This window comes from Sciurus carolinensis, chromosome 5, assembly GCF_902686445.1.
Source record: "Sciurus carolinensis chromosome 5, mSciCar1.2, whole genome shotgun sequence".
Lineage (NCBI taxonomy): Eukaryota > Metazoa > Chordata > Mammalia > Rodentia > Sciuridae > Sciurus > Sciurus carolinensis.
In genome coordinates, this window is record NC_062217.1 from 47,126,377 (window position 1) to 47,151,232 (window position 24,856).

General features: G+C 37.4%; 1 protein-coding gene across 2 annotated transcripts in view; it reads left to right on the forward strand.

Annotated features, from left to right (window-relative positions):
• Vwa8 (von Willebrand factor A domain containing 8) overlaps nt 1-24,856 on the forward strand; it is a 461,451-nt gene that overhangs the window by 377,194 nt on the left and 59,401 nt on the right. For both annotated transcript variants that reach the window (XR_007108713.1, XM_047552395.1), the window contains exons 38-39: nt 13,557-13,665; nt 17,057-17,213. Coding sequence is in view for 1 of the 2 variants with exons in the window: in XM_047552395.1 (XP_047408351.1) it covers nt 13,557-13,665; nt 17,057-17,213 (266 nt within the window). In the remaining variant the exon portion in view is untranslated. The remainder of the gene's footprint in view (nt 1-13,556; nt 13,666-17,056; nt 17,214-24,856) is intronic.

The window sequence follows — 24,856 nt, forward strand, 5'->3', positions numbered from 1 at the left end:
GCTAGTTTACATAACGAGCCACCTCTTCCTACATATGTCACAGCCTGATTCACTGCAGTGTGATTTTGCCACTGGAATATGTTCTTTTTTTTTTTTTTTATAGACTACATTTTGATTCATTCTACACAAATGGGGTACATCATTTCCTTTCTATGGTTGTGCTTGATGTAAATTCATACCATTCATGTAATCATACATATACATAGGATAATGATGTCTGACTCATTTCACCACTTTTCATATCCCCCCTCCCTCTCATTTCCCTCTACATAATCTCAAGTTCCTTCATTCTTCTCTTACCTCCTTAACCCCCACCCCCACTATATATCATCATCCACTTATCAGGGAAAACATTTGACCTTTGGTTTTTGGGATTGACTTATTTCACTTAGCATGATATTCTCCATTTCCATCCATTTATCTGCAAATACCATAATATTATTCATCTTTATGGATGAATAATATTCCATTATGTATATATACCACAGTAAAAAAGAGCCTACAGAGTGGGAGAAAATCTTTTCCACATGCACTTCAGATAGAGCACTTATCTCTAAAATTTATAAAGAACTTACAAAACTTTACACCAAAAATACAAAGAACCCAATCAATAAATGGGCCAAGGAACTGGACAGAAACTTTACAGAAGAAGACATACAGGCATTTAATAAATATATGAAAAAGTATTCAACATCTCTAGTAATTAGAGAAACGCAAATTAAAACAACTCTAAGATTTTATCTTACTCCAATTAGAATGGCTATTATCAAGAACCACAAACAATAATAGATGTTGGCGTGAATGTGGGGGAAAAGTCATACTTTTACATTGCTGGTGGAGTTGCAAATTGGTGTAGCCACTTTAGAAAGCAGTGTGGAGATCCTCAGAAAACTTGGAATGGACCCACCTTTTGACCCAGTTATCCCACTCCTCAGTTTATATCCAAAGGAATTAAAATTAGCATGCTACAGTAACATAGTCACATCAATGTTTATAGCAGCTCAATTCACAATAGCTAGATTTGTGGAACCAACCTAGATGCCCTTCAACAGATGAATAGATAAAGAAATTCTGGTATATATACACAATGGAATATGTTCTTTAAAAAACATGTCTGTGAATGTATATAGTGCACACATACATGCATACATAGATGCACTATAATAAAAGTGCATTACTGTTCCTTAATGTGTTCTTCCTGCTTATGTTCCTTGTGCTGATTTAGCCATTGAAGCCAATGTAGCAACCTAAAATGTTCCCTCCCACAGTGAGCATCAAAATACAACTTCAATGTTCTCAGCCACTGAGTGCTATTCCACCCCTTGCTGAGTTTTGTGTGTACAAAGCAGATTGCTCTTTCCTCTGTTGCCTTGCCTTATGCTGGTGTGTTGTATTCTGATTAATATTTTTAAGGCACATCAACTGCCAAAAACTATGTAAGTGACAATTCTGAACCTGTGGGAAGCAAAAGGGATTGTTATCTCTGACATTACAACACAAGTTTTCAAGGGACTCCGAGTTTCTTGAGGAAATGGTTAGGGACACTTAGGTCCCCAATAGGCAGTGACTTCATAAACATCTTTGTCAACTGAGGTGGTGAAACATGGCTGGTAGAAATGTTAGCTAGTTGCCTCCTGTGACTTTAGTAGAAACATAGAAAATGGAAAACCAGGTGCTGAATTTTGAGCCAGAAATGTCCCTCCACAGGGACTGTGCTGCTATACCCTGTCCAGGGCTGCTCAGTTAGTGTCTTTTCTGACAAATAATTCCCCAGCTAAATGCTGTCGCATGCAGTTGTGATGGTTGCTTTAAAGAACCTTCAGGATTCACATTAAAAATCTCCTTTGCTTGTACCCAGGATAATGGTGGGAATGGCTTTTGTACCCACCCTTCCTTTTCCTAGCTTTCTTCAACACCTCAGAGGAGTCTGTTGACCTGGGAAGTACAGTAGCTTCAAAAATTACCACATCAGCTTTCTTCTTTGGAAAAAGCACAAAACTTGAGTAGAAGACTAAAGCCACCCAGTCAGGAAATGCCAGCAGAGATCATTTAGTTTCAGTAATGATAAAAAAATGTCAGTTGCCAGGGCCACCTACATTGCAAAACCACAGCATTTGCACACTGTATGCTGTACCTGAGGTTTCCTTGTATGGCTAACCCTTCACTTGGCTGTGGAGGTCTGAGGGTGGTCACTGATTTACCCCAATACTGAATATTAATTTTTTAAACATAGTCTTTTCCCCCACAGTTTCTTATTGATGCATTATAATGTTAACCTTTCAAAGGTTAAAAACAAGAGACCAAAATAGAAAAGATAGAATATATGAAGAAATGACAGTTTGCCCTACCCCTGCTGTCTTGGAATTTAATTAGCAGTTGTTTTCCTGTGAATGTTTGGAATACTAAATGTGCCCCTGTGAGGTGGCAGCAGGAGAAGAACATTTTTGTGCCAGTAAACTGTTGGTGTCCATGGTATCTGTGGATTGTGAACATTTGTTTTTGACACTCACCTACGCATGAGGATAACAACATTTGGTTTCCCCATAAAGATTTGTAAGTATAGCATCTTAACCCATGAAATAGCCTCTTAATTTTATCATTCTGCATTCCATATTCCCAGATTTCCCAAAAATTTTTATCTTTTTTTTTTCCTATTGAATTGAAAAAATAAGAAAGAGAAAAAAATAAGTAGATACTGTTAGTCAAGTAAGAGCCAACAGGGATACATGTTATCCTGATCTAATGGCTGTCTGCTGATCCATGGCTCCCCGTGTACCAATCTTAGGCTAGTAGGCAGGGCAGGAAAAAGTCTCACCAGACACCCAGATGACAGCTTATTATGGAGAAAGTTGTATGCAATTAAACTGTTTAATATTTTGTCACTGAGAAGCCTCCCATGGACTCATTAAGCACATATTTATTAAGGACCAATTATGTACAAGGCTGAAAGTAGAAGCCACTATATTAGCTACTCCTATCAGATAATAAAAAACATAGTCAAATATTAGCAAATTGGTATTTTGCTTTCTTTTTAGGCTACCCCTGTGGAATCTTCATTTTAATTTGGACTGGATGTTTTCATTGCACAGTAATGGCTCCAGTGAAGAACATCATCCCAGTGAGAAGGGACTCTGTCAGAGACTCTGTGAACTCAAATAACATAGGATGCATAGAATGTTCCAGAACATTGAGATAGAGGTCATGTTTTGAGTTTCAAATATTTTAAAAGATTTACGGAACACATCATTTGTGCCAAAAATCAGCATATACATAAGTCTTTTGAGAGTTTTTAGGCAGAAAGAAGTAGGACGATAAGACCAGTGGATTAGGTTTCCGGCTGTGAGCAAAGGGCTCCATCTCAGAGTGAGGGGAAAGGTTGCTGGCTGACTTGAAGAAGCCCATGAGAAAGATAAGAAACCTCTCTACACCAGAAGACAGGGCTCCTACGGGACATACCAGGGACCAGCCATTGTTGCTCACTCGTAATGTCGCAAGTCATCCTAATAGGCATTTGTTTTCAGGGCCAGGAACTAGGCCTCATACACCCCAGGCCCCATTCTAACACCTCTGCCTGCTTTCTAATTCCTAGACTTTCTAACAAAGGAAAAAAGGCTTCAAATCTCAATTAGTAATAAAGGCACTTAAAATACAAATATCTTCTGGGGTCAGTTATTTAATATGAGTGAATGTCAGCTTCAGTGTCATTTATGGATGTTAGTGATCAGAAGTCAGTCTTCTCTGCTTTGTAGAGAGGTGAGGAATTAAAAAGGGTAGAAGGTCATTCAGTATTTAGAAGCGAATGTTATTATCAGGCCAGGAAAAAACTGAAGATAAATTGCACATTTGATAGCTTTGCCAGAGATGAAAATTGGGAAAGTTTCCTATGAGACAAAGGTATTTTTGTCATGCATTATCATTGTAAAGGTACAGTCTTTTAATTAATTAATTAATTTTTAAGCCAGCTGACATCATAAGAAAGATCATCATTGCTACATACATGTTAATGTGACTTTCATCCTATCTATAACTGTGAGAGAATTTTCTGGTCTGTGGGTAAGAATAATCTCAGACACTAATAAGATTCAGGTAGATGTGGTCAGTACCATGTGATGGCGTGCATCACGCCTTGCTATGATTTTGCTTCTTTTTTATACGCTATCTTAATAGAAATAAAGATTCTGTTTCATGCATCTCTGTATTGTAGTGAGTGGCAGATACACCCCAAACAGGCACAGGAGTGTTTGTTTGAAAAACAAATGGATGGATACATTCAGTTGGCTGTTAATCCATCAAGAAAAGAGTAGGCAGCTGTAGTAAGTACGATCACTGATCTGATATCATTATGGAGGTGTTAAATGTCAGAAAATTAAAAGCATATCTTCTTAAAAGTAGAGCCTTCCATTTGCAGGCAAATGGATGAAATTGGAGAATATCATGTTAAGTGAGATAAGCCAATCTCAAAAATCCAAAAGACGAATGATCTCACTGATAAGTGGATGATGACACATAATGGGCGGTGGGAGGGGGGCAAAAATGGAGGAAGGAGGGACTGTGTAGAGGGAAAAGAGAGGTGGAAGGGATGGGGGGAAGGAAAAAAATAATGGAATGAATCAAACATCATTACTCTATGTAAATGTATGAATATGCAAATGGTATGCTGTTACTCCATGTACAAACAGAAACAACATGCATCCCATTTGTTTACAATAAAAATAAATTTTTAGAAAAAGACCAAAAACAAAAAAAAAATAGAGCCTTCTCAGAAAGTCAAGACAGTGGCTCCTGCCCTGCTACCTCTCATTTATTCCTTAATATATGAATCAAGTCCTTAATATATGAATTAAGTCCAAGTTGCAGAAGTCCAACTTACAGTGACTTAAACTCGGACACTTACTATTTGTTTATGTAGAGGATAAAAGCTCAGTGACTCTAGGGCGGAATACCGAGTTCAAAAGTGTCATCAGAGGAATATGTTCTTCCTTTCCTCTGCCACCTTCTTGTCACCACATGATCACCAGGTGGAGGCTACAGCTCTGTACATCATGTCCTCACTCACCTGCATCCCAGGAGAGGAAATGTGTGTGTGTGTGTGTGTGTGTGTGTGTGTGTGTGTGTGTGTGTATCAGTGTGCACATATGTGCAGTGGAGGTAGAAGAAGGTAATGCACTCAGGATAGTCAGAATCTTTCCCCAGGACACTTTTCTTACCTGGGAGGGAAGCTTTCTCTGACATCTCAGGTCACACGGCTTCCCCTAGACCAATCCTCTAGACCCTGCATCGGGGAATGGGACTTTGCTGCTTAATTCCACCCAACCATGATTCATCTGACTCTGTTCAAAAGAAGAAAGAATAGATGTTGTGTGGGCAAGTAGAAACTCCTGCTTGGTAACAACTAGTGTCCAGATGGAAATGGTAATCAACCATGTAGTTCATTCATACGTCCAAGAGCTAACTTTTCTTCCAGAATTACATTGTGGCTATTTATATCATTTCACAGATTTTTTTTTTAAATGATGTGCTCACGGAGGAGCTTAAAATATAAGGGCTTTGCCCAGAATTATAGGGCTTCAGTGAGTCATGTCCCTTCCCTGTGCTGGCTTTGGGCTGCCTTACTCTGGAACATTTTTATGACTTGTAGTTTACAAGATCTATGTGTGTGTTGTTTTTTTTTCCATTTTAATTCATAAGTAGAGGATTCTGATTCTTAAGATCACAGCACAATTACCTCAAAGAAAGTAGAGGATGTCCACTGTGGGAAACACATCAAGTATTTTAGCTTGTACAGCAGCCTCTGTCAAAGGTTATAAAGAGTCATGATATTTTCTGGTTTGAAGAAAATTTTGATCACCTTAAGTGAATTTTCAGTACTATTTTTGTCTTTAGAATGACTTACTTGAGCTTTTTCTAGATGAAACCAGCTCTCAAGGGAAATGCATTTCAAATCCTTCTCAACACATGAATGACAGCAGATAGCAATTAACAACTTTCAGAATGGCCAGTGGCTGTACAGCAACATCTGTCCCCAGGAAATAAACTTCCTCAAATGACAGTCCTTCCTTGGTATCTGTTCGAGTTTCTATTCTGAGTTGAACTCTGAGCTTTTTTGCTTGATTCTTTTATGAATCTTTATCTATTTATGTAAGAGACACCCTTTGAAAAAACCTTGGTGCATATATATGTCATTTCTTTCACCTAGACAAATATATTCCTTGAGTACAACAGCATTCATCAGATGACACAAAATCAAATCAACTCCCCAGGTGCTTTACTTTTAATTGACTATCTCTAGAATTTTGTGGTATATATTCATGTGAAATAAATCAGGGTTTGGCTGATGATTGTTTTATCAGGAATTAATTAGTTTTCCAACATAGTCTAGGTTCCCACTTGGGGTTGGTTGGGGCTGCCTTGTGGACAATGTAAGCAGCACCATTTCCCAGTAGATGACATGGCAAAACACACAGGTGACAAAGAGCACACCAGTTCCTTTCTCCCAGCACTTTATTCACTATTTCTGCCTCCCTGATGGCGGGTGTCTTTGCAACTTCAAAAGCATGATTTTGGAGGTAACTGTGGAGGCTTTTTCTTTTGTCTTGGGCCATCAATTTCAGTACTTAAAAATCTATTCTCTCAGCAGGCTGACTGGAGTATGTGAAATGTCTAAAGGAGGTAACTAATGTTTGATGAAAGTACTAGACACGTTGGAATTTGCTTTTCATACCTCTTCCAAATTCTTTTATTTATTTTTAAACAACATACCAGAATACACACACACACACACACACACACACACACACACACACACACACACACACATATCCCAAAGTGAGGAATGGTACTCAGAACAGTTCTTTCAATAAAACAGTCACAGTGAAGACCATCTTTAGAACTTCTTTATAAATGGCCTGTAGAAGGGTCAAACTCCATGTAAGCACACTAGTCTCATATTGAATTATAGCTGATTTTGACTAAAACCCCATCGGATGTCCTTATTTACCAGATTTGGAACCTGTGAATCAACCCCAGGATGTCACTACTGGGTAGAGTGGCAGGGGAAGTTCCAAAAGTGATCCAAGCCCTGACAGATTTATTGCAAGAACTGTTCTGAACACCATTCCTCAGTTCAGGGAATAAATGAAAGAAGTTTGGAAATAGGGACAAGTTCTTACGTGGCGGGGGAGCTAAAGTGCCACTTTTTCTATTTCAATTGCAGGAACCATAAATTCATTGTTAAAATAGAGACAATTTTAGGAAAAATACAAAACACCATAACACAGCTGTAGGTCCAAAAAATAAACAAGCAACTTTTAATATATGTTGATGTATAGAACATAATCTATCACTGAGCCACATATACATTATCTGTTTTTGTTTTCTACATATTTTATACAAAATGGGATTTCTCAAAGTAATGGAATTTCTTTAAAAATTAAATGAGTAAAATGTATATTTATTGACAGGTGGACCAGCAAGGTGGTGAGTTTTTTAAATGGCTGGGAAAGTATCTGACTATTGAGATCCATTTTTCCCTCTTTCTTGGCGGTCTAATCTTTTTGTAAATGTTCAGAGCATGTTCTGCAACAGGAAAATTCTGAAGCTAAAACCCAGTTCAACTCCTTTTCTTTTTATTATTATTATTTTTTTTTATTTAGTTTTTAATTTTTTACAGACTGCATTTTGATTCATTGTACACAAATGGGGTACATCATTTCGTTTCTATGGTTGTGCACAATGTAGATTCATACCATTTGTGTAATCATACATGTACATAGGGTAATGATGCCTGTCTCATTCCACCATTTTTCATACCCCCCTGCCTCTCATTTCCTTCTACATATTCTAAAGTTCCCCCATTATTCTCTCATTCCTCACCCACCCACCCCCATTATATATCATTCTCCACTTATTGGGGAAAACATTCGGCCTTTGGTTTTTGGGCTTGGCTTATTTCACTTAGTATGATATTCTCCAATTCCATCCATTTATTTGCAAATGTCATAATATTATTCTTCTTTATAGCTGAATAGTATTCCATTGTGCATATATACCAGAGTTTCTTTATCCATTCATCTGTTGAAGGGCATCTAGGTTGGTTCCACAATCTACCTATTGTGAATTAAGCTGCTATAAACATTGATGTGGCTGTGTTACTACAGTTTGCTGATTTTAGGTTCTTTGGGTATAAACCGAGGAGTGGGATAACTGGGTCAAAAGGTGGGTTCATTCCAAGTTTCCTGAGGATTCTCCATACTGCTTTCCAGAGTTGCTACACCAATTTGCAACTCCACCAGCAATGTAGAAGTGTGCCTTTTTCCGCACATCCACGCCAACATCTATTATTGTTTGTGTTCTTGATAATAGCCATTCTAATTGGAGTAAGATCAAATCTTAGAGTTTGAATTTGCTTTTCTCTAATTACTAGAGATGTTGAATACTTTTTCATATATTTATTAATTGCCTATGTGTCTTCTTCTGAAAAGTTTCTGTCCAGTTCCTTGGCCCATTTATTGATTGGGTTCTTTGTATTTTTGGTATAAAGTTTTGTAAGTTCTTTATAAATTTTAGAGATAAGTGCTCTATCTGAAGTGTCTATGGAAAAGATTTTCTCCCACTCTGTAGGCTCTCTACACATTCTTGATTGTATCCTTTGCTGAGGAAAAGCTTTTTTGTTTGAGTCTACCCCATTTATTGATTCTTGCTTTGATTTCTTGTGCTTTGGGAGTCTTGTTGAGGAAGTCTGATCTTAAGCCAACATAATGAAGATTCGGGCCTACTTTGTCTTCTACTAGGTGCAGGGTCACTGGTCTAATTCCTATGTCTTTGATTCATTTTGAGTTGAACTTTGTGCAGGGTGAGAGATGGAGGTTTAATTTCATTTTACTGCATATGGATTTCCAGTTTTTCCAGCACCATTTGTTGAACAGGCTATCTTTTCTCCATTGTATGTTTTTGGCTCCTTTCTCTAGTATGAGGTGACTGTATTTATGTGGTTTTGTCTCTGTGTCTTCTATTCTGTACCATTGGTCTGCCGGTCTGTTTTGGTGCCAATACCATGCTGTTTTTCTTACTGTTGCTCTGTAGTATAGTTTAATGTCTGGTATTGTAATACCTCCTGTTTCACTTTTTCCATTCAGGATTGTTTTGGCTATTTGAGGTCTCTTGTTTTTCCAGATGAAGTTCATGATTGCTTTCTCTATTTCTATGAGGAATGTCATTGGGATTTTAATTGGAATTGCATTGAATCTGAATAGTGCCTTTGGTAGAATGGCCATTTTGACAATGTTAATTCTGCCTATCCAAGAACATGGGAGATCTTTCCATCTTCTTTGGTTTCTTCAATATCTTTCTTTAGTGTTCTGTAGTTTTCATTGTATAGGTCTTTCAACTCTTGTTAGATCAATTCCCAAGTATTTTACTTTATTTTATTTTATTTTTTTTTGAGGCTATTGTGAATGGAGTGGTTTTCCTAATTTCTCTTTCAGAGAATTCATCACTTATGGATAGAAATGCATTAGATTTACGCATATTGATTTTATATCCTGCTACTTTGCTGAATTCATTTATTAGTTCTAGAAGTTTTCTAGTAGAGTTTTTTGGATCTTCTAAATATAGGATCATGTCATCAGCAAATAGTGACAGCTTAAATTCTTCTTTTCCTATTTGTATCCCTTTAATTTCTTTGGTCCGTCTAATTGTTCTGGCAAGTGTTTCAAGGACGATGTTGAATAGAAGTGGTGAAAGAGGGCATTCCTTTCTTGTTCCAGTTTATACAGGGAATGTTTTCAGTTTTTCTCCATTAAGAATGATGTTGGCTGTGGGCTTAGCATAGATGGCCTTTACAATGTTGAGATATGTTCTACTATTCCTATTTTTTCTAGTGTTTTAAGCATGAAGGGGTGCTGTATTTTATCATATGCTTTCTCAGCATCAATTGAAATAATCATGTGATTCTTAACTTTAAGTCTATTGATGTGGTGAATTACATTTATTGATTTCCAGATGTTGAACCAAACTTGCATCCCTGGGATAAACCCCACTTGATCATGGTGCACTATCTTTTTAATATATTTTTGTATGTGATTTGCCAGTATTTTGTTAAGGATTTTTGCATCTATGTTCATCAGGGATATTGGTCTAAAGTTTTCTTTCCTTGATGCATCTTTGTCTGATTTTGGTATCAGAGTGATACTAGCCTCCTAGAACGAATTTGGAAGGGTTCCCTCCTTTTCTATTTCATGGAATACTTTGAGGTGAATCGGTATCAGTTCTTCTTTAAAGGTCTTATAGAATTCAGCTGAGAATCCATCTGTTCCTGGGCTTTTCTTGGTTGGTAGGCTTTTGATGGCTTCTTCTATTTTGGTGCTTGAAATTGATCTGATTAGATTGTGTACGTCTTCCTGATTCAGTTTGGGAGGATCATATGTCTCTAAAAATTTGTTGATGTCTTCGAAATTTTCTCTTTTGTTGGAGTATAGATTTTCAAAGTAGCTTCTAATTATGTTATGTATTTCAATGGTTTTGTTGTGATATTTCCTTTTTCATCACGAATTCTAGTAATTTGAGTTTTCTCTCTCCTCTTCATTAGTGTGGCTAGGGGTTTATCAATTTTGTTTACTTTTTCAAAGAACCAACTTTTTGTTTTGTCAATTTTTTGAATTGTTTCTCTTGTTTCAGTTTCATTGATTTCTGCTCTGATTTTAATTATTTCCTGTCTTCTACTATTTTTGGTGTTGATCTGTTGTTCTTTTTCTAGGACTTTGAGGTGTAATGTTAGATCATTTAGTTGTTGACTTTTTATTTTTTCAATGTATGAGCTCAATGCAATGAACTTTCCTCTTAGTACCACTTTCATAGTGTCCCAGAGTTTTTGATGTTATATTGTTGTTCTCATTTACCTCTAAGAATTTTTTTTATTTCTTCCCTGATTTCTTCTGTTATCATTGCATCATTCAATAGCATATTATTTAGTCTCCAGGTGTATGAGTGGTTTTTGTTTGTTATTTTATCATTCATTTCTAATTGCATTCCATCATTATCTGAATAGGATACAGGGTAGTATCTCTATTTTTTAATTTTTTTTGTATTTACTAATGGCTTTTTTGTGGCATAGCATATAGTCTATTTTGGAGAAGGATCCATGAACTGCTGAGAAGAAAGTATATTCGCTCGATGATGGATGAAATACTCTATAAAAATCCATTAAGTTTATATCATTGATTGCATTATTTAGTTCTATAGTTTCTTTGTTTGGTTTTTGTTTGGGGGATCTATCCAGTGATAAGTGCAGTGTATTAAAGTCCCCCACTATTAATGTGTTTTTGTCTATTTGATTCTTAAAATTGAGAAGGGTTTGTTTGATATATGTAGATGCTCCATTGTTTGGGGCATAAATATTTAAAATTGTTATATCTTGCTCTTTTATGCTTCCCTTAAGCAGTATGAAATGTCCTTCTTTGTCCCTTCTGACTAACTTAGGTTTGAAGTCCACTTTATCTTATGTGAGGATGGAGACCCCTGCTTTTTTACTGGGTCCATATGCATGGTTTTTTTTCCCCCATCCTTTCACGTTTGGTCTGTGGATGTCTTTTTCTATGAGATGAGTCTCTTGAAGGCAGCATATTGTTGGGTCTTTCTTTTTAATACAATCTGCCAGTCTATGTTTTTGATTATTGAAGTTAGGCCATTGACATTCAGGGTTATTATTGAGATATGGTTTGTATTCCTGGTCATTTTGGCTTACTTTTGGTTTTTTACTTGTCCTTTGATTGGCTTTTCCTTTAGGGTAGTTCCTCCCTTTGCTGACTTGTATTGTTGTTTTTCACCTTCTCCTCATGAAATATTTTGCTGAGAATGTTCTGTTGGGCAGGCTTTCTATTTGTAAATTCTTTTGTTTATTGTGGAAAGATTTTATTTTATTGTCAAATCTGAATATTAATTTTGCTGGGTATAGGATTCTTATTGGCATCTATGTTCTTTCAGAACTTGAAATATATTGTTCTAGGCGCTTCTTTCTTTTAGAGTCTAGGCTGAGAAATCTGCTGATATCCATATTGGTTTCCCCTTATATGTAATCTGATGCTTTTCTTCACAGCCTTTAAAATCCTATCTTTATTTTGTATGTGAGGTATTTTCATTATAATGTATCTTTGTGTGAATCTGTTGTAGTTTTGTGCACATGGTGTTCTGTAAGCCTCTTGTATTTGATTTTCCATTTCATTTTTCAGGTTTGGGAAATTTTCTGATATTATTTCGTTGAACAGGTTGTTCATGCCTTTGGTTTGTATCTCTGTACTTTCCTCAATCCCAATAATACTTAAATTCAGTCTTTTCATGATATCCCATAATTCTTGGAGGTTCTGTTCATGACTTCTTAACATGTTCTCAGTTTGTTCAACTTTATTTTCAAGATTAAATATTTTGTCTTCATTGTCTGAGATTCTGTCTCCCATAAGATCTATTCTATTGGTGATGCTTTCTATTGAGTTTTTAATTTGGTTTATCGTTTCTTTCATTTCAAGTATTTCTGGTTGCTTTTTTTTTTTTTTTTTTTTTTTCAGAATCTCCATCTCTTTATTGAAGTGTTCTTTTGCTTCTTGCATTTGCTCTTTTAACTGTCTACTGGAGTGGTCATGCATTGTCTGCATTTGCTCTCTTATCTCGTCTTTTGCTTCATGGATCATTTTAATCATGCAGATTCTAAACTCTTTTTCTATCATTTCTACTGCCATGCTGTGATTGGATTCTATCACAATAGCATCTTGGTTTGTTAGGGACACCTTTGTCCCCTGTTTTTCATATTGTTTCTACATATACTCCTCTAGCAGTGAACATCAGAGATACTGAATTTTCCCCCCTGCAGGCTTATTATGACCCTGCAGTTTTCCACTATCTCTCCTTTGAAGGGGAGATCAATACAAATAGCACCCAATACAAAGAAAATGTAGCCCTAAACCAGATAGACCCTATAAAGACTTTAACGTTTTTAAAATAAACAGGATCAGTTCAATTACTATTTACAGTATTTCTAGTTGTGAACAACAGAATGGGGAACAGTGTAGGGTGTGAGTAAATAGAGGTACTTGTCAAAAGGGTCTCCAGTCTCTTGTAGGTGTCTCAGGAAGGGAGTCGCCCTTCCAATGATGATGACCACGCCCTAAGGAATAATTTAAAATGCCTACACCAGCCTCAAAAGAAGCTGAGGAATCCCAGTGAGGGTGTACTGAGTCAGCATGGAGGCTAGTGCAGTGTCCCTCAGCATTAGGGAGGCAGGTGGGCAGGCTCAGCTACCGACCTCTGACCGCGGTCTGTGTGGGGGGCGGGCTCACCGACATCGTCCTTTTCTTCTTTAAAAATAACTTTAAAATGTACTTCATCTCCTTCCCAATTAGATGAAGGTTAAATGATAAAATTTTTGCCAGACACAAACAACATTTGTCAAGTCTATGTCCTAAGATTATGAGATATCTTAAGGACTTACAGTAAAAGAATTCTTTCTGTCATGTAATTTCTGGTGTTGGTCCCAGGATATTGATAATATTTCAATTCTTCATTTTTAGATAACAATCAACAGAGACAGTGGAGAAGATGTGAGCTCCCCCAAACACGGGAAGGAGGACCCAGACAACATGCCCCATGTGGGTGGCAATACTTGGGCTGGTGGAACAGGTTGGTAGCATGGATGTGGCATTCTTGTGGGTCAGGCTTCCCATCAGGCCAGCACCGCTTCTGCCCCCAGAAGGCTCAGGGGCCAGCTGTGCTTCTCATCCTTCCCCATTAGTTAATCACTGCGTTCTTACCCTTGGCTCCAAAGTGACATCAAGACACAGAAAGAGCCTGGCATTCTGAGTCCCAAAGATTCTGCTGACCTAAGACCTAACACAATTCTCACCCTCCTGGAGTTGTTTCATTGTGAAAGGGGGATAACAACTGCCTCACCAGGTCATGATTTGGACTGAATAAGATTGTGATAGTAAAGCACTGAGCTCTGACTGGCCTGAGGATGGTATATATTCAATGTTAATCTCTTCTTTTAACCTATAGGCACTTGGATTTCTGCCATAAATCTATAGTATGTTCTTTCTTGAGCAACTGATTTTGAAACAAAATAGTCCTTGTCTCCCAAATCTCAGAAGTGAGTGAGATGAGGATGCAGGATTTTGAGAGAGGAGGGTTGGTTGCTGTTTGCACGGATGCCGTGTGTAAGCGAACTAGTCTATTCCTTCCTCTCAGCTGCCTGACTGGACCATTGTTCCGTGACTGCTGTCTTCCTTTTTCCTGTGGCAGCTGGAGCCCCACATCTGCTAGGCCATAGGAATAGGGCCAGACTGCACACTACCCGAGCTTCTCTGAGCCCTGAGGAGAGCTGGCAGGGACTCCAAGCTTCACCTTCCTTGAGGACGGTCTGTACCTCTTAGCCTTGACAGCCAGGGCAGGAAATGGGTTCCTGTGTTGAGACAATGAGCTATCAAATAGGCTGTAGTCTTCTTGCCTGCTCTGTTTATTCATCAAGCAGCAGCTTTAAAGAAAGGCTATTTTTAGAAGTGTCCTTTGATCTGGAAGGTAGTGTCAAGCCAACAAGATTTAATCCATATGGAATGCATTGTGGAGCCAGCTGGCCAGATGTAGGCTCCCCAGCAGGAGACTGCTGCTCTTGAGTCAAAGTTCTTTCTTACTATTCAACTTGAATCTGCTAGCTCCAATATCTGTCCAGATGATATCTGTGTTTCCCCTGAACTTTTATTTTTTAATTGATCAAAAGCCCTTGGCTTCAACTTGCCTTTTTACCTTTGTCATTTTTCTCCCTCAAAATTCTCTACATTGAACTTAACTCTGGCCCAACAAGTCCTCAAAGCCCCCCTGCCTTGCCCACCTTGCCCCTTACCTTGTGAACTGGTTTAAGATGTCCAAGCTTAGCTTCAGGGTTGTGCTTTGCTGTCTCAGAACCCCCAGCAAGTGTTTTCACTTAGAAAGTACAAAATGGAAAGCTCTGGGAAGTAGAACTCATGAAGAACTCTCCACTCATGTCCTCTGCACCCCAGGGTGACTTTCCCTAGGGGCCATGTGACTCATTCTGCTTTCACTTTTATCTGCCTCTAATAGTTGCAGATTCTTTCCTCCCTTCTCCAAAATGTTAACCTTTGAGTACCTAAGTAGTGCTAAGCTCTAGTTCACATCTCCCCATACTTAAGAATAGCCTCCTAGAGAGAGGGAGTCAGGTCTCAAACACAGCTTCCCATCACTAACTCATGTCACTACCCAGTTCCTATTCCTTCTGCCACAGGCTGATTGTCAATGGGAGCAGGAATCACACAAATCTGAGAAATAATTTTCCACCCAATTCTAAATAAATATGAACTAAGATGTGCTCCAGTCAAAGGATGTTGTAATTAATAGGCTGTTGCCATGGTATTTCCCAAAAGGAAATGACCTACCGTGACTTTCATAAAGGAAGTGGTTCATGCTAAGTGTTCCTTCTTAGTTTATTAGACCAATCAAAGCTTCAAAGGAGAAAAAAATATATTATAACTTAACCAATGTCTAAAAGCTTTCAAATTTTCCACTTAACAAATCTAGGAATTATCTCTCTCTGTCATAGGAATTACTGAAATAATAATTCAAAGATGGGTAATTTATATAGCTCTTATTTTTTGCCAAGTACTTTTCTAAGCATTTTCGCTTCATGACAGTCCCATGAAGTAAAGTATATTAGTATACTTGCTTTCTAAATGAAGAGACTTAGACAGAGTATTTGCATAATTTCCCCAAATACACAGTTATTGAGTTGGAGCCAGGATTCAAACTCAGGCAGTCTGCCTTAACTATTACAGTATACAATACTATACTTACTGCACTATCCAATACTGGCCTTCAATACTGAAGTCTCATTGTAAGTTTTCAAGTTATGTGTAAACAAATAAAACATACTGTTTATTAATATTCCAAGCCTTATAAAACAAAGATAACAAACCTACAGCCCAAAGACCAATTCTAGCCAAAAGATGTATGTATTTATTTTCTTTGATCAGTATAGCATTTTATTTATTGATTGATTGATACCAAAAATTGAACCCCAAGATACCACTGAGCCACATCCCCAGCCCTTTTCACTTTTTCTTTTGAGACAGGGTCTTAGTAAGTGACTTAGGGCCTTAATAAGCTGCTGAATTTGGCTTTGAACGTGTAATTCTCCTGTCTTAGCCTCTCAAGTTCCTGGGATTATAGGTGGGTGACACCATTCCTGGCCAGTGTAGTATTTTAAAATAATTTCATCTAAAACATATATAGCCAATGTCACCACCACTTCTTCTGATGCTAGCTACTTAGCCTTATAGCCATATAACTTTCGTTTTTAACATAAACTATTCATACAATATTATATGGCATATACTTATAAACAAGTAAATTTGGGCTTATATTGAAAGGCTCTTCTGAAGCTGATAATTTATCCATTCTCAAATCTAAAAGGCAAAGTTGATAAAATAATTGGCTTCAGATCTTAGCTAAGCCAGAGGTCATCATTAGGTCACTTAACCTCTGTGTATTGTCTTTCATTATTTTCTAAACAAAAGAAATTTTATCTGTATGTAGCTTCATTGTCTCTTGGCATTTTGTGGGAAAATAAGGTAACATGTGAAGGAAGAATTGCTCATTTATTTAGCAAAAATATATAGTAAATATTTATAATGTTCAAGTATTCAGGGCAGAGTTACAAAGATAAATAAAATATGATCCGTTCCAGGATGGGAAAGAAAAATAAATGGAGAGTAACAAATAGTACACAAGAGAATCAATCCCTATGAGGTGTAGACCTCAGATGAAGCATCATAGAATTCACAAGGAAACTTTAAAAACAGGTAGGATTTGGATGGATGAAAAAAATGGAAAATCATGCTAAATAGTGGAAAACCTTCATTTTCAGAAAAAGATTATTTGAATTTTTAATTACTAGTTAAGTGCAATTAATATGCTTCTCAGAACTATCTTAAAATCATAATCTAATTTTTGTTTTGTGGTCAGGTTCAGACTTACCCTCTGGATTTTCCTTGTTTCTTTCCAGGTGGAAGAGACACTGCAGGTCTGGGAGGAAAAGGAGGTCCTTATCGGCTGGATGCAGGTCACACAGTGTACCAGATCTCCGATGCTGAGAAGGACTCGGTTCCTGAAGAGGTCAAGAGAGCTGCAAGAGAGATGGGCCAGAGAGCATTTCAACAGAGGTGAGTGTTGACATCTACAAAGCGCTGTTGACTAACACACACGTGCACACTTGCATACGTGCATATACACATGTGCATGCACACTCACGCACACATACATAGATGCACATGCAAACATGCATACACACTGTTAGGTGCTGAAGTCACGTGGTACAGAGATTGTACCCTCCACCTGTGCAGAAAAGGGCAAGGTCAGTGGGCTAATATGAAGTAGCACCCATCCTCTGCCAGGATTTGGAGATGAGACAAAGCTAAATGAACAGAGAATGCACAATATTGATGATGGAGAGAGCCAGCTCGCCTGCCCAGGAAAAAGTGTAAGAGCTGGGGAGAAATGAGCAGTGAGGTTGACTGGGGGGGCCTTGTCAGCAGGTGAGGGTCTTTGAAACCAGGCAGAGGAGCCTGGCCTTCAGACGTTCCATAGCTGCTCTAGGCCATTTCATTGACCCCATATAAAAAATAAGGAGAATCCACTAGACGCTTTCACTAGACTTCCATGTATATTCTTCAGCTAAAAGAGAAAAACACTGAAGAACAGAAACATCTCCTTTCTGATGAGGGACTTGGTAGCACTTATGGGAAACAGATTTACATTTTTGTCTTCAGTGAATGGAGTTGGGTGCAGTTAGAAAAAGGCATGCTCCAGTGCATGTGACTGATGAAATTCCTCCCACGTAGAACATCTGGTATTCCATTACATGCTGTGCTTTCACATCCTGCAAGTAAACAGTACAGAACAATAGTGACAAAAATGCATGTCCCGCCAGCCACACCCTCAGGAAAGCCTGTGAGCCTCAGGATGGGCCTGAGAGGCACAAGTGTTGCTCTCAGTTCTTCTGCTCTCTTCCCAGGAGACCTCAGACAGTTTATTTATACTTGTTGAATCTGAATTTGCTCTTCTGGAGACTGGAGACTTCCCTCTCCCTTGCTCTCAAAGAGGTTATTAGGACAGATAACTATTTTAGATAGAAAATAGTTGCGATTTCTTAAAAAGAGGCGGGAGGAAAATTATACTATAATGAAGTCATGTTAGAATTAAAATAATTGCTGTATGTTTCATATGAATACTAAAGTATCCATTTAGGAGAAGAACCAAATGATTAATATGTATCATTCTCCCCTCCCCAGCTACCCAGTTGCTATTGTGGCCCCTCTCAGGTCTTCACAGTTAATTATCCAGTCTGAATATTTACCTCAGTGGACATGCAGAGTGTTCTGGCACAAGGTCATTCTCAGGGAGACAGAGAGGCCTTGCAGGGGTGCTTGGGCACAACTATGCAACCCCTTACTAGTGATAAGGAGCCTGGTTCTGTTGAAGCATTGCCCTCCAGGGGAAAGTGGTTAAGGGACCTTGGTAATAAGAGAGCTGAATGTAGAGAAGAGAGAAGATGTGGAGAACGGAATTAGTGAGAAAACCATACAACTCATTAAATACTATAGGAAGATTCCCAGTCAAAGAAAAAGAGAATACCATACAGTGGTTAAAATCCAGAGGAGGTGAGCAAGGGTGTGAAAAAGGGGAAGGAGAAATCAAAATACACAACAATCCTGAGAAAGATGGAGGCACAGCAAAACACCATGAAAAATGCTGTTTCAACTTTCATGTAGAAAGGGAACTTTTATCTCTTTGGATGAGTATTCCATTTAGTTCTGCTGAAAATTTTTCTTTAACTCTTTATTATGGATCTTTTCAAACATGAAGTGAAAGTACAGAAAAATATACAATGAATCTTGTGAAGATGATACACCCAACTACCAGAAGAAAGTGGTTCTAGGGTTGGGCATAATGACACACACTATGATCCCAGTGACTCGGGAGGCGGAGGCAGGAGGACCACGAGTTCAAAGCCAGCCTCAGCAACTTAATGAGGTTCTAAGCAACTCAGTGAGACCCTATCTCTAAATAAAATATGAAAAGGGGCTGGGAATGTGCCTTAGTGATTAAACACCCTTGGGTTAATAAAATTAAAAAGAAGTAAAAAAGTGTTTCTAGTTTCCACCCCTGGAGTATCTTGAAGCGAATCCAAGATATTCTGTCATTTCATCATCAGTATTTCTGATAATAATTCAAAAAACCACAAACACAAAGCTCTAATATCATGTATTTCAAAGATAATAATCTTTATTATCATCAAATAATTACTTTTAAAGCTATTTTCCACTACTCTGGGCATATGGAGAATAAGGTCAAGTCCTGCTATTTGTGCTTTTATCACACCTTGTACCATTTCTTCTTAGTCATTATCAATCTTTCCCATTTAATTACTAGTATGAGTAGTTAGTTCTCTCCACTGACTGAATTTCTTGAGAACAGAACCTGGTAAATGGCAGATATTCCTACATATTGTGTAATAAATAATATCCATGTACATAAAAGTAATGGTACTTTTATCAGGCATCCCTTGGTATCCATGGGAGATTGGTCCCAGTACTCCACACCACCACCCAAGGATACCAAAATTCTACTATACCCAAGACACATATATAAAATAGCTTAATATTTGTATATAAAATACATACATCATCCCATGAATTCTTTTTACTTATTCATTCTTTTTAGTTATACATGACAATGGGATTCATTTTGACATAATTATAAAAGCATGGAATGTAATTTGCACTAATTCAGTCCCCATTACTTCCCTTTTCCCTCTCTCCGTTCTCCCCCGTTCCCTTCCCTCTACTCTACTGATCTCTCTGCTATTTACTTATAGTTTTTTTTTTTTTAACATGAGTGTCTTGTGGATGTACATGATGGTGAGATTCACTGTGATATATTCATATATATACATAGGAAACTTAGGTCAGATTCATTCCAGTGTCTTTCCCTGTTCCATCCATACTCCTTTCCCTTCACTTCCCTTTGCCTATTCCACTGATCTTTCTCTTATGTATTTGTTTATCCTGCCCCCGTTTTTTGGGATAGCTTGCATATATCAGAGAAAACATTTGACCTTTGACTTTTTGTGACTGACTCAATTTACATAGCATGATAATCTCCAGTTCCATTAATTTTCTGACAAATGCCATAAAGACATTTTTCTTTATAGTGGAGTAAAAGTTCATTTTTTTTTAAATTTATTTATTTTTTTATTTTTTATTTTTTATTGTAAACAAATGGGATACATGTTGTTTCTCTGTCTGTACATGGCGTAAAGGCATACCATTTGTGTAATCATAAATTTACATAGGGTAATGTTGTTTGATTCATTCTGCCATTTTTTCCCGTCCCCCCCACCCCTCCCACCCCTCCCCTCCATCTATACAGTCCTTCCTTCCTCCATTCCTGCCCCCCTCCCTAAACCCAACTCCAACCCCAACACTAACTCTTCCCACCCCCCATTATGTGTCATCATCCACTTATTAGCGATATCATTCTTCCTTTGGTTTTTTGAGGTTGGCTTATCTCACTTAGCATGATATTCTCCAGTTTCATCCATTTGCCTGCAAATGCCATAATTTTATCATTCTTTATGGCTGAGTAATATTCCATTGTATATATATATATACCACAGTTTCTTTATCCATTCATCAATTGAAGGACATCTAGGTTGGTTCCACAATCTGGCTATTGTGAACTGAGCAGCTATGAACATTGATGTAGCTGTATCTCTGTAATATGCTGATTTTAAGTCCTTTGGGTATAGGCCAAGGAGTGGGATAGCTGGGTCAAATGGTGGTTCCATTCCAAGTTTTCTAAGGAATCTCCACACTGCTTTCCAGAGTGGCTGCACTAATTTGCAGCCCCACCAGCAATGTATGAGTGTACCTTTCTCCCCACATCCTTGCCAACACCTGTTGTTGCTTGTATTCTTGATAATCTCCATTCTAATTGGGGTGAGATGGAATCTTAGGGTGGTTTTGATTTGCATTTCTCTTATTACTAGAGATGTTGAACATTTTTCCATATGTTTGTGGACTGCTTGTATATCTTCTTCTGTGAAGTGTCTATTCATTTCTTTAGCCCATTTGTCAATTGGATTATTTACATTCTTGGTGTAGAGTTTTTTGAGTTCTTTATAGATTCTGGAGATTACCGCTCTATCTGAAGTATGATTGGCAAAGATTTTCTTCCACTCTGTAGACTCTTTCTTCGCATTGCTGATAGTTTCCTTTGCTGAGAGAAAGCTTTTTAGTTTGAATCTATCCCAGTTATTAATTCTTGCTTTTATTTCTTGTGCTATGGGAGTCCTGTTGAGGAAGTCTGGTCCTAAGCCGACATGTTGAAGCTCTGGACCTACTTTTTCTTCTATAAGATGCAAGGTCTCTGGTCTGATTCCGAGATCCTTAATTCATTTTGAGTTTAGTTTCGTGCATGGTGAGAGATATGGGTTTAGTTTCATTCTGTTGCATATGGATTTCCAATTCTCCCAGCACCATTTGTTGAAGAGGCTATCTTTTCTCCATTGCATATTTTTGGCCCCTTTGTCTAGTATGAGAAAATTGTATTTATTTGGGTTTGTGTCCGTGTCCTCTATTCTGTACCATTGATCCACCTTTCTATTTTGGTACCAATACTATGCCGTTTTTGTTACTATTGCTTTGTAGTAGAGTTGAAGATCTGGTATCGCGATACCCCCTGCTTCACTCTTTCTGCCGAGGATTGCTTTAGCTATTCTGGGTTTTTTATTCTTCCAGATGAATTTCATAATTGCTTGCTCTATTTCTGTAAGGTACATCATTGGGATTTTCATTGGAATTGCATTGAATCTGTATAGCACTTTTGGTAGTATGGCCATTTTGACAATATTAATTCTGCCTATCCAAGAACATGGGAGATCTTTCCATCTTCTAAGGTTTTCTTGAATTTCTTTCTTTAGTGTTCTGTAGTTCTCATTGTAGAGGTCTTTCACCTCTTTTGTGAGATTGATTCCCAAGGATTTTATTTTTTTCGAAGCTATTGTGAATGGGGTAGTTTTCCTAATTTCTCTTTCTGAAGATTCATCGGTCATGTGTAGAAATGCCTTAGATTTATGTGCATTGATCTTATATCCCGCTACTTTACTGAATTCACTTATGAGATCTAAAAGTTTTCTGGTGGAATTTCCTGGTTCCTCTAAGTATACCATCATATCATCAGCAAATAGGGATAGTTTGAGTTCTTCTTTTCCTATTCATATCCCTTTAATTTCTTTGGTCTGTCTAATTGCTCTGGCTAGAGTTTCAAGGACGATATTGAATAGAAGTGGTGAAAGAGGGCATCTCTGCCTTGTTCCAGTTTTTAGAGGGAATGCTTTCAGTTTTTCACCATTTAGAATGATATTAGCCATGGGTTTAGCGTAGATGGCCTTTACAATGTTAAGGAATGTTCCCACTATCCCTATTTTTTCTAGTGTTTTGAGCATGAAGGGGTGCTGTATTTTATCAAATGCTTTTTCTGCATCTATCGAAATAATCATGTGATTCTTGACTTAAGTCTGTTGATATGGTGAATTACATTTATTGATTTCCTGATATTGAACCAACCTTGCATCCCTGGGATGAAACCCACTTGATCATGGTGCACTATCTTTTTAATATGTTTTTGTATGTGATTTGCTAAAATTTTGTTTAGAATTTTTGCGTCGATGTTCATTAAGGATATTGGTCTGAAATTTTCTTTCCTTGATGTGTCTCTGTCTGGTTTAGGAATCAGGGTAATATTGGCTTCATAGAATGAGTTTGGGAGGGTTCCCTCCTCTTCTATTTTCTGGAATACTTTGAGTAGTATTGGAATGAGCTCTTCTTTAAAAGTTTTGTAGAACTCGGCTGAGAACCCATCTGGTCCTGGACTTTTCTTTGTTGGTAGGCTTTTGATGACTTCTTGTATTTCATTACTTGAAATTGGTCTATTTAAATTGTGTATGTCCTCCTCGTTCAGTTTAGGCAATTCATATGTCTCTAGAAACCTGTTGATGTCTTCGAAATTTTCTATTTTGTTGGAGTCTAGATTTTCAAAATAGCTTCTAATTATGTTTTGTATTTCAGTCGTGTCTGTTGTGATATTTCCTTGTGCATTCCGAATTTTAGTGATTTGGGTTTTCTCTCGTCTTCTCTTTGTTAGTGTGGCTAAAGGTTTATCAATTTTGTTTATTTTTTCGAAGAACCAACTATTTATTTTGTCAATTTTTTGTATTGTTTCTTTTGTTTCAATTTCGTTGATTTCAGCTCTGAGTTTAACTATTTCCTGTCTTCTACTACTTTTGGTGTTGGTCTGTTCTTCTTTTTCTAGGGCTTTGAGCTGTAGTGTTAGTTCGTTTATTTTTTGAGTTTTACTTCTTTCATTAAATGCGCTCCATGAAATAAATCTTCCTCTAAGTACTGCTTTCATAGTGTCCCAGAGATTTTGATATGATGTTTCTTTGTTCTCGTTTACCTCTAAGAATTTTTTAATTTCCTTCCTAATATCTTCTGTTATCCATTCATCATATAGTAGCATATTGTTTAATCTCCAGGTGTTGGAGTAGTTTCTGTTTTTTACTCTTTCATTAATTTGTAACTTCAATCCATTATGATCTGATAGAATACAAGGTAGTGTCTCTATCTTCTTGTATTTGCTGACATTAGCTTTGTGGCATAATATATGGTCTATTTTAGAGAAGGATCCATGTGCTGCTGAGAAGAAAGTGTATTCGCTCTTGGTTGGATGGTATATTCTATAAATGTCTGTTAAGTCTAAATTATTGATTGTGTTATTGAGATCTATGGTTTCTTTGTTCAATTTTTGTTTGGAAGATCTGTCCAGTGGTGAGAGAGGCATGTTAAAATCACCTAGTATTATTGTGTTATGGTCTATTTGGTTTCTAAAATTGAGAAGGATTTGTTTAACATACATGGATGAGCCAGTGTTTGGGGCATAGATGTTTATGATTGTTATATCTTGCTGATTTATGCTTCCCTTAAGCAGTATGAAATGTCCTTCTTTATCCCTTCTGACTAACATTGGCTTGAAGTCCACATTATCTGAAATGAGGATGGATACTCCAGCTTTTTTGCTGAGTCCATGTGCATGGTATGTTTTTCCCCATCCTTTCACCTTTAGTCTATGGGTATCTCTTTCTATGAGGTGAGTCTCTTGCAGGCAACATATTGTTGGATCTTTCTTTTTAATCCAATTTGCCAGTCTATGTCTTTTGATTGATGAATTCAGGCCATTAACATTCAGGGTTATTATTGAGATATGTTTTGTATTCCCGGTCATTTGGTTCATATTTAAAATTTTTGGCACATCTTGGTTCCTCCTTTATTTGACAGTTCCTTTAGGATAATTCCTCCCTTTGCTGATTTGCTTCTTTGTTTTTTATCTCTTCCTCATGAAATATTTTGCTGAGAATGTTCTGTAATGCTGGCTTTCTTTTTGTAAATTCTTTTAGCTTTTGTTTATCATGGAAAGATTTTATTTCATCGTCAAATTTGAAGGTAAGTTTTGCTGGGTATAAGATTCTTGCTTGGCATCCATTTTCTTTCAGAGCTTGAAAAATGTTGTTCCAGGCCCTTCTAGCTTTTAGGGTCTGGATTGAAAAATCTGCTGATATCCGTATTGGCTTCCCCCTGAATGTAATTTGGTTCTTTTCTCTCACAGCCTTTAAAATTCTGTCTTTATTTTGTATGTTAGGTATTTTCATTATAATGTGCTTTGGTGTGGGTCTGTTGTAATTTTGTGT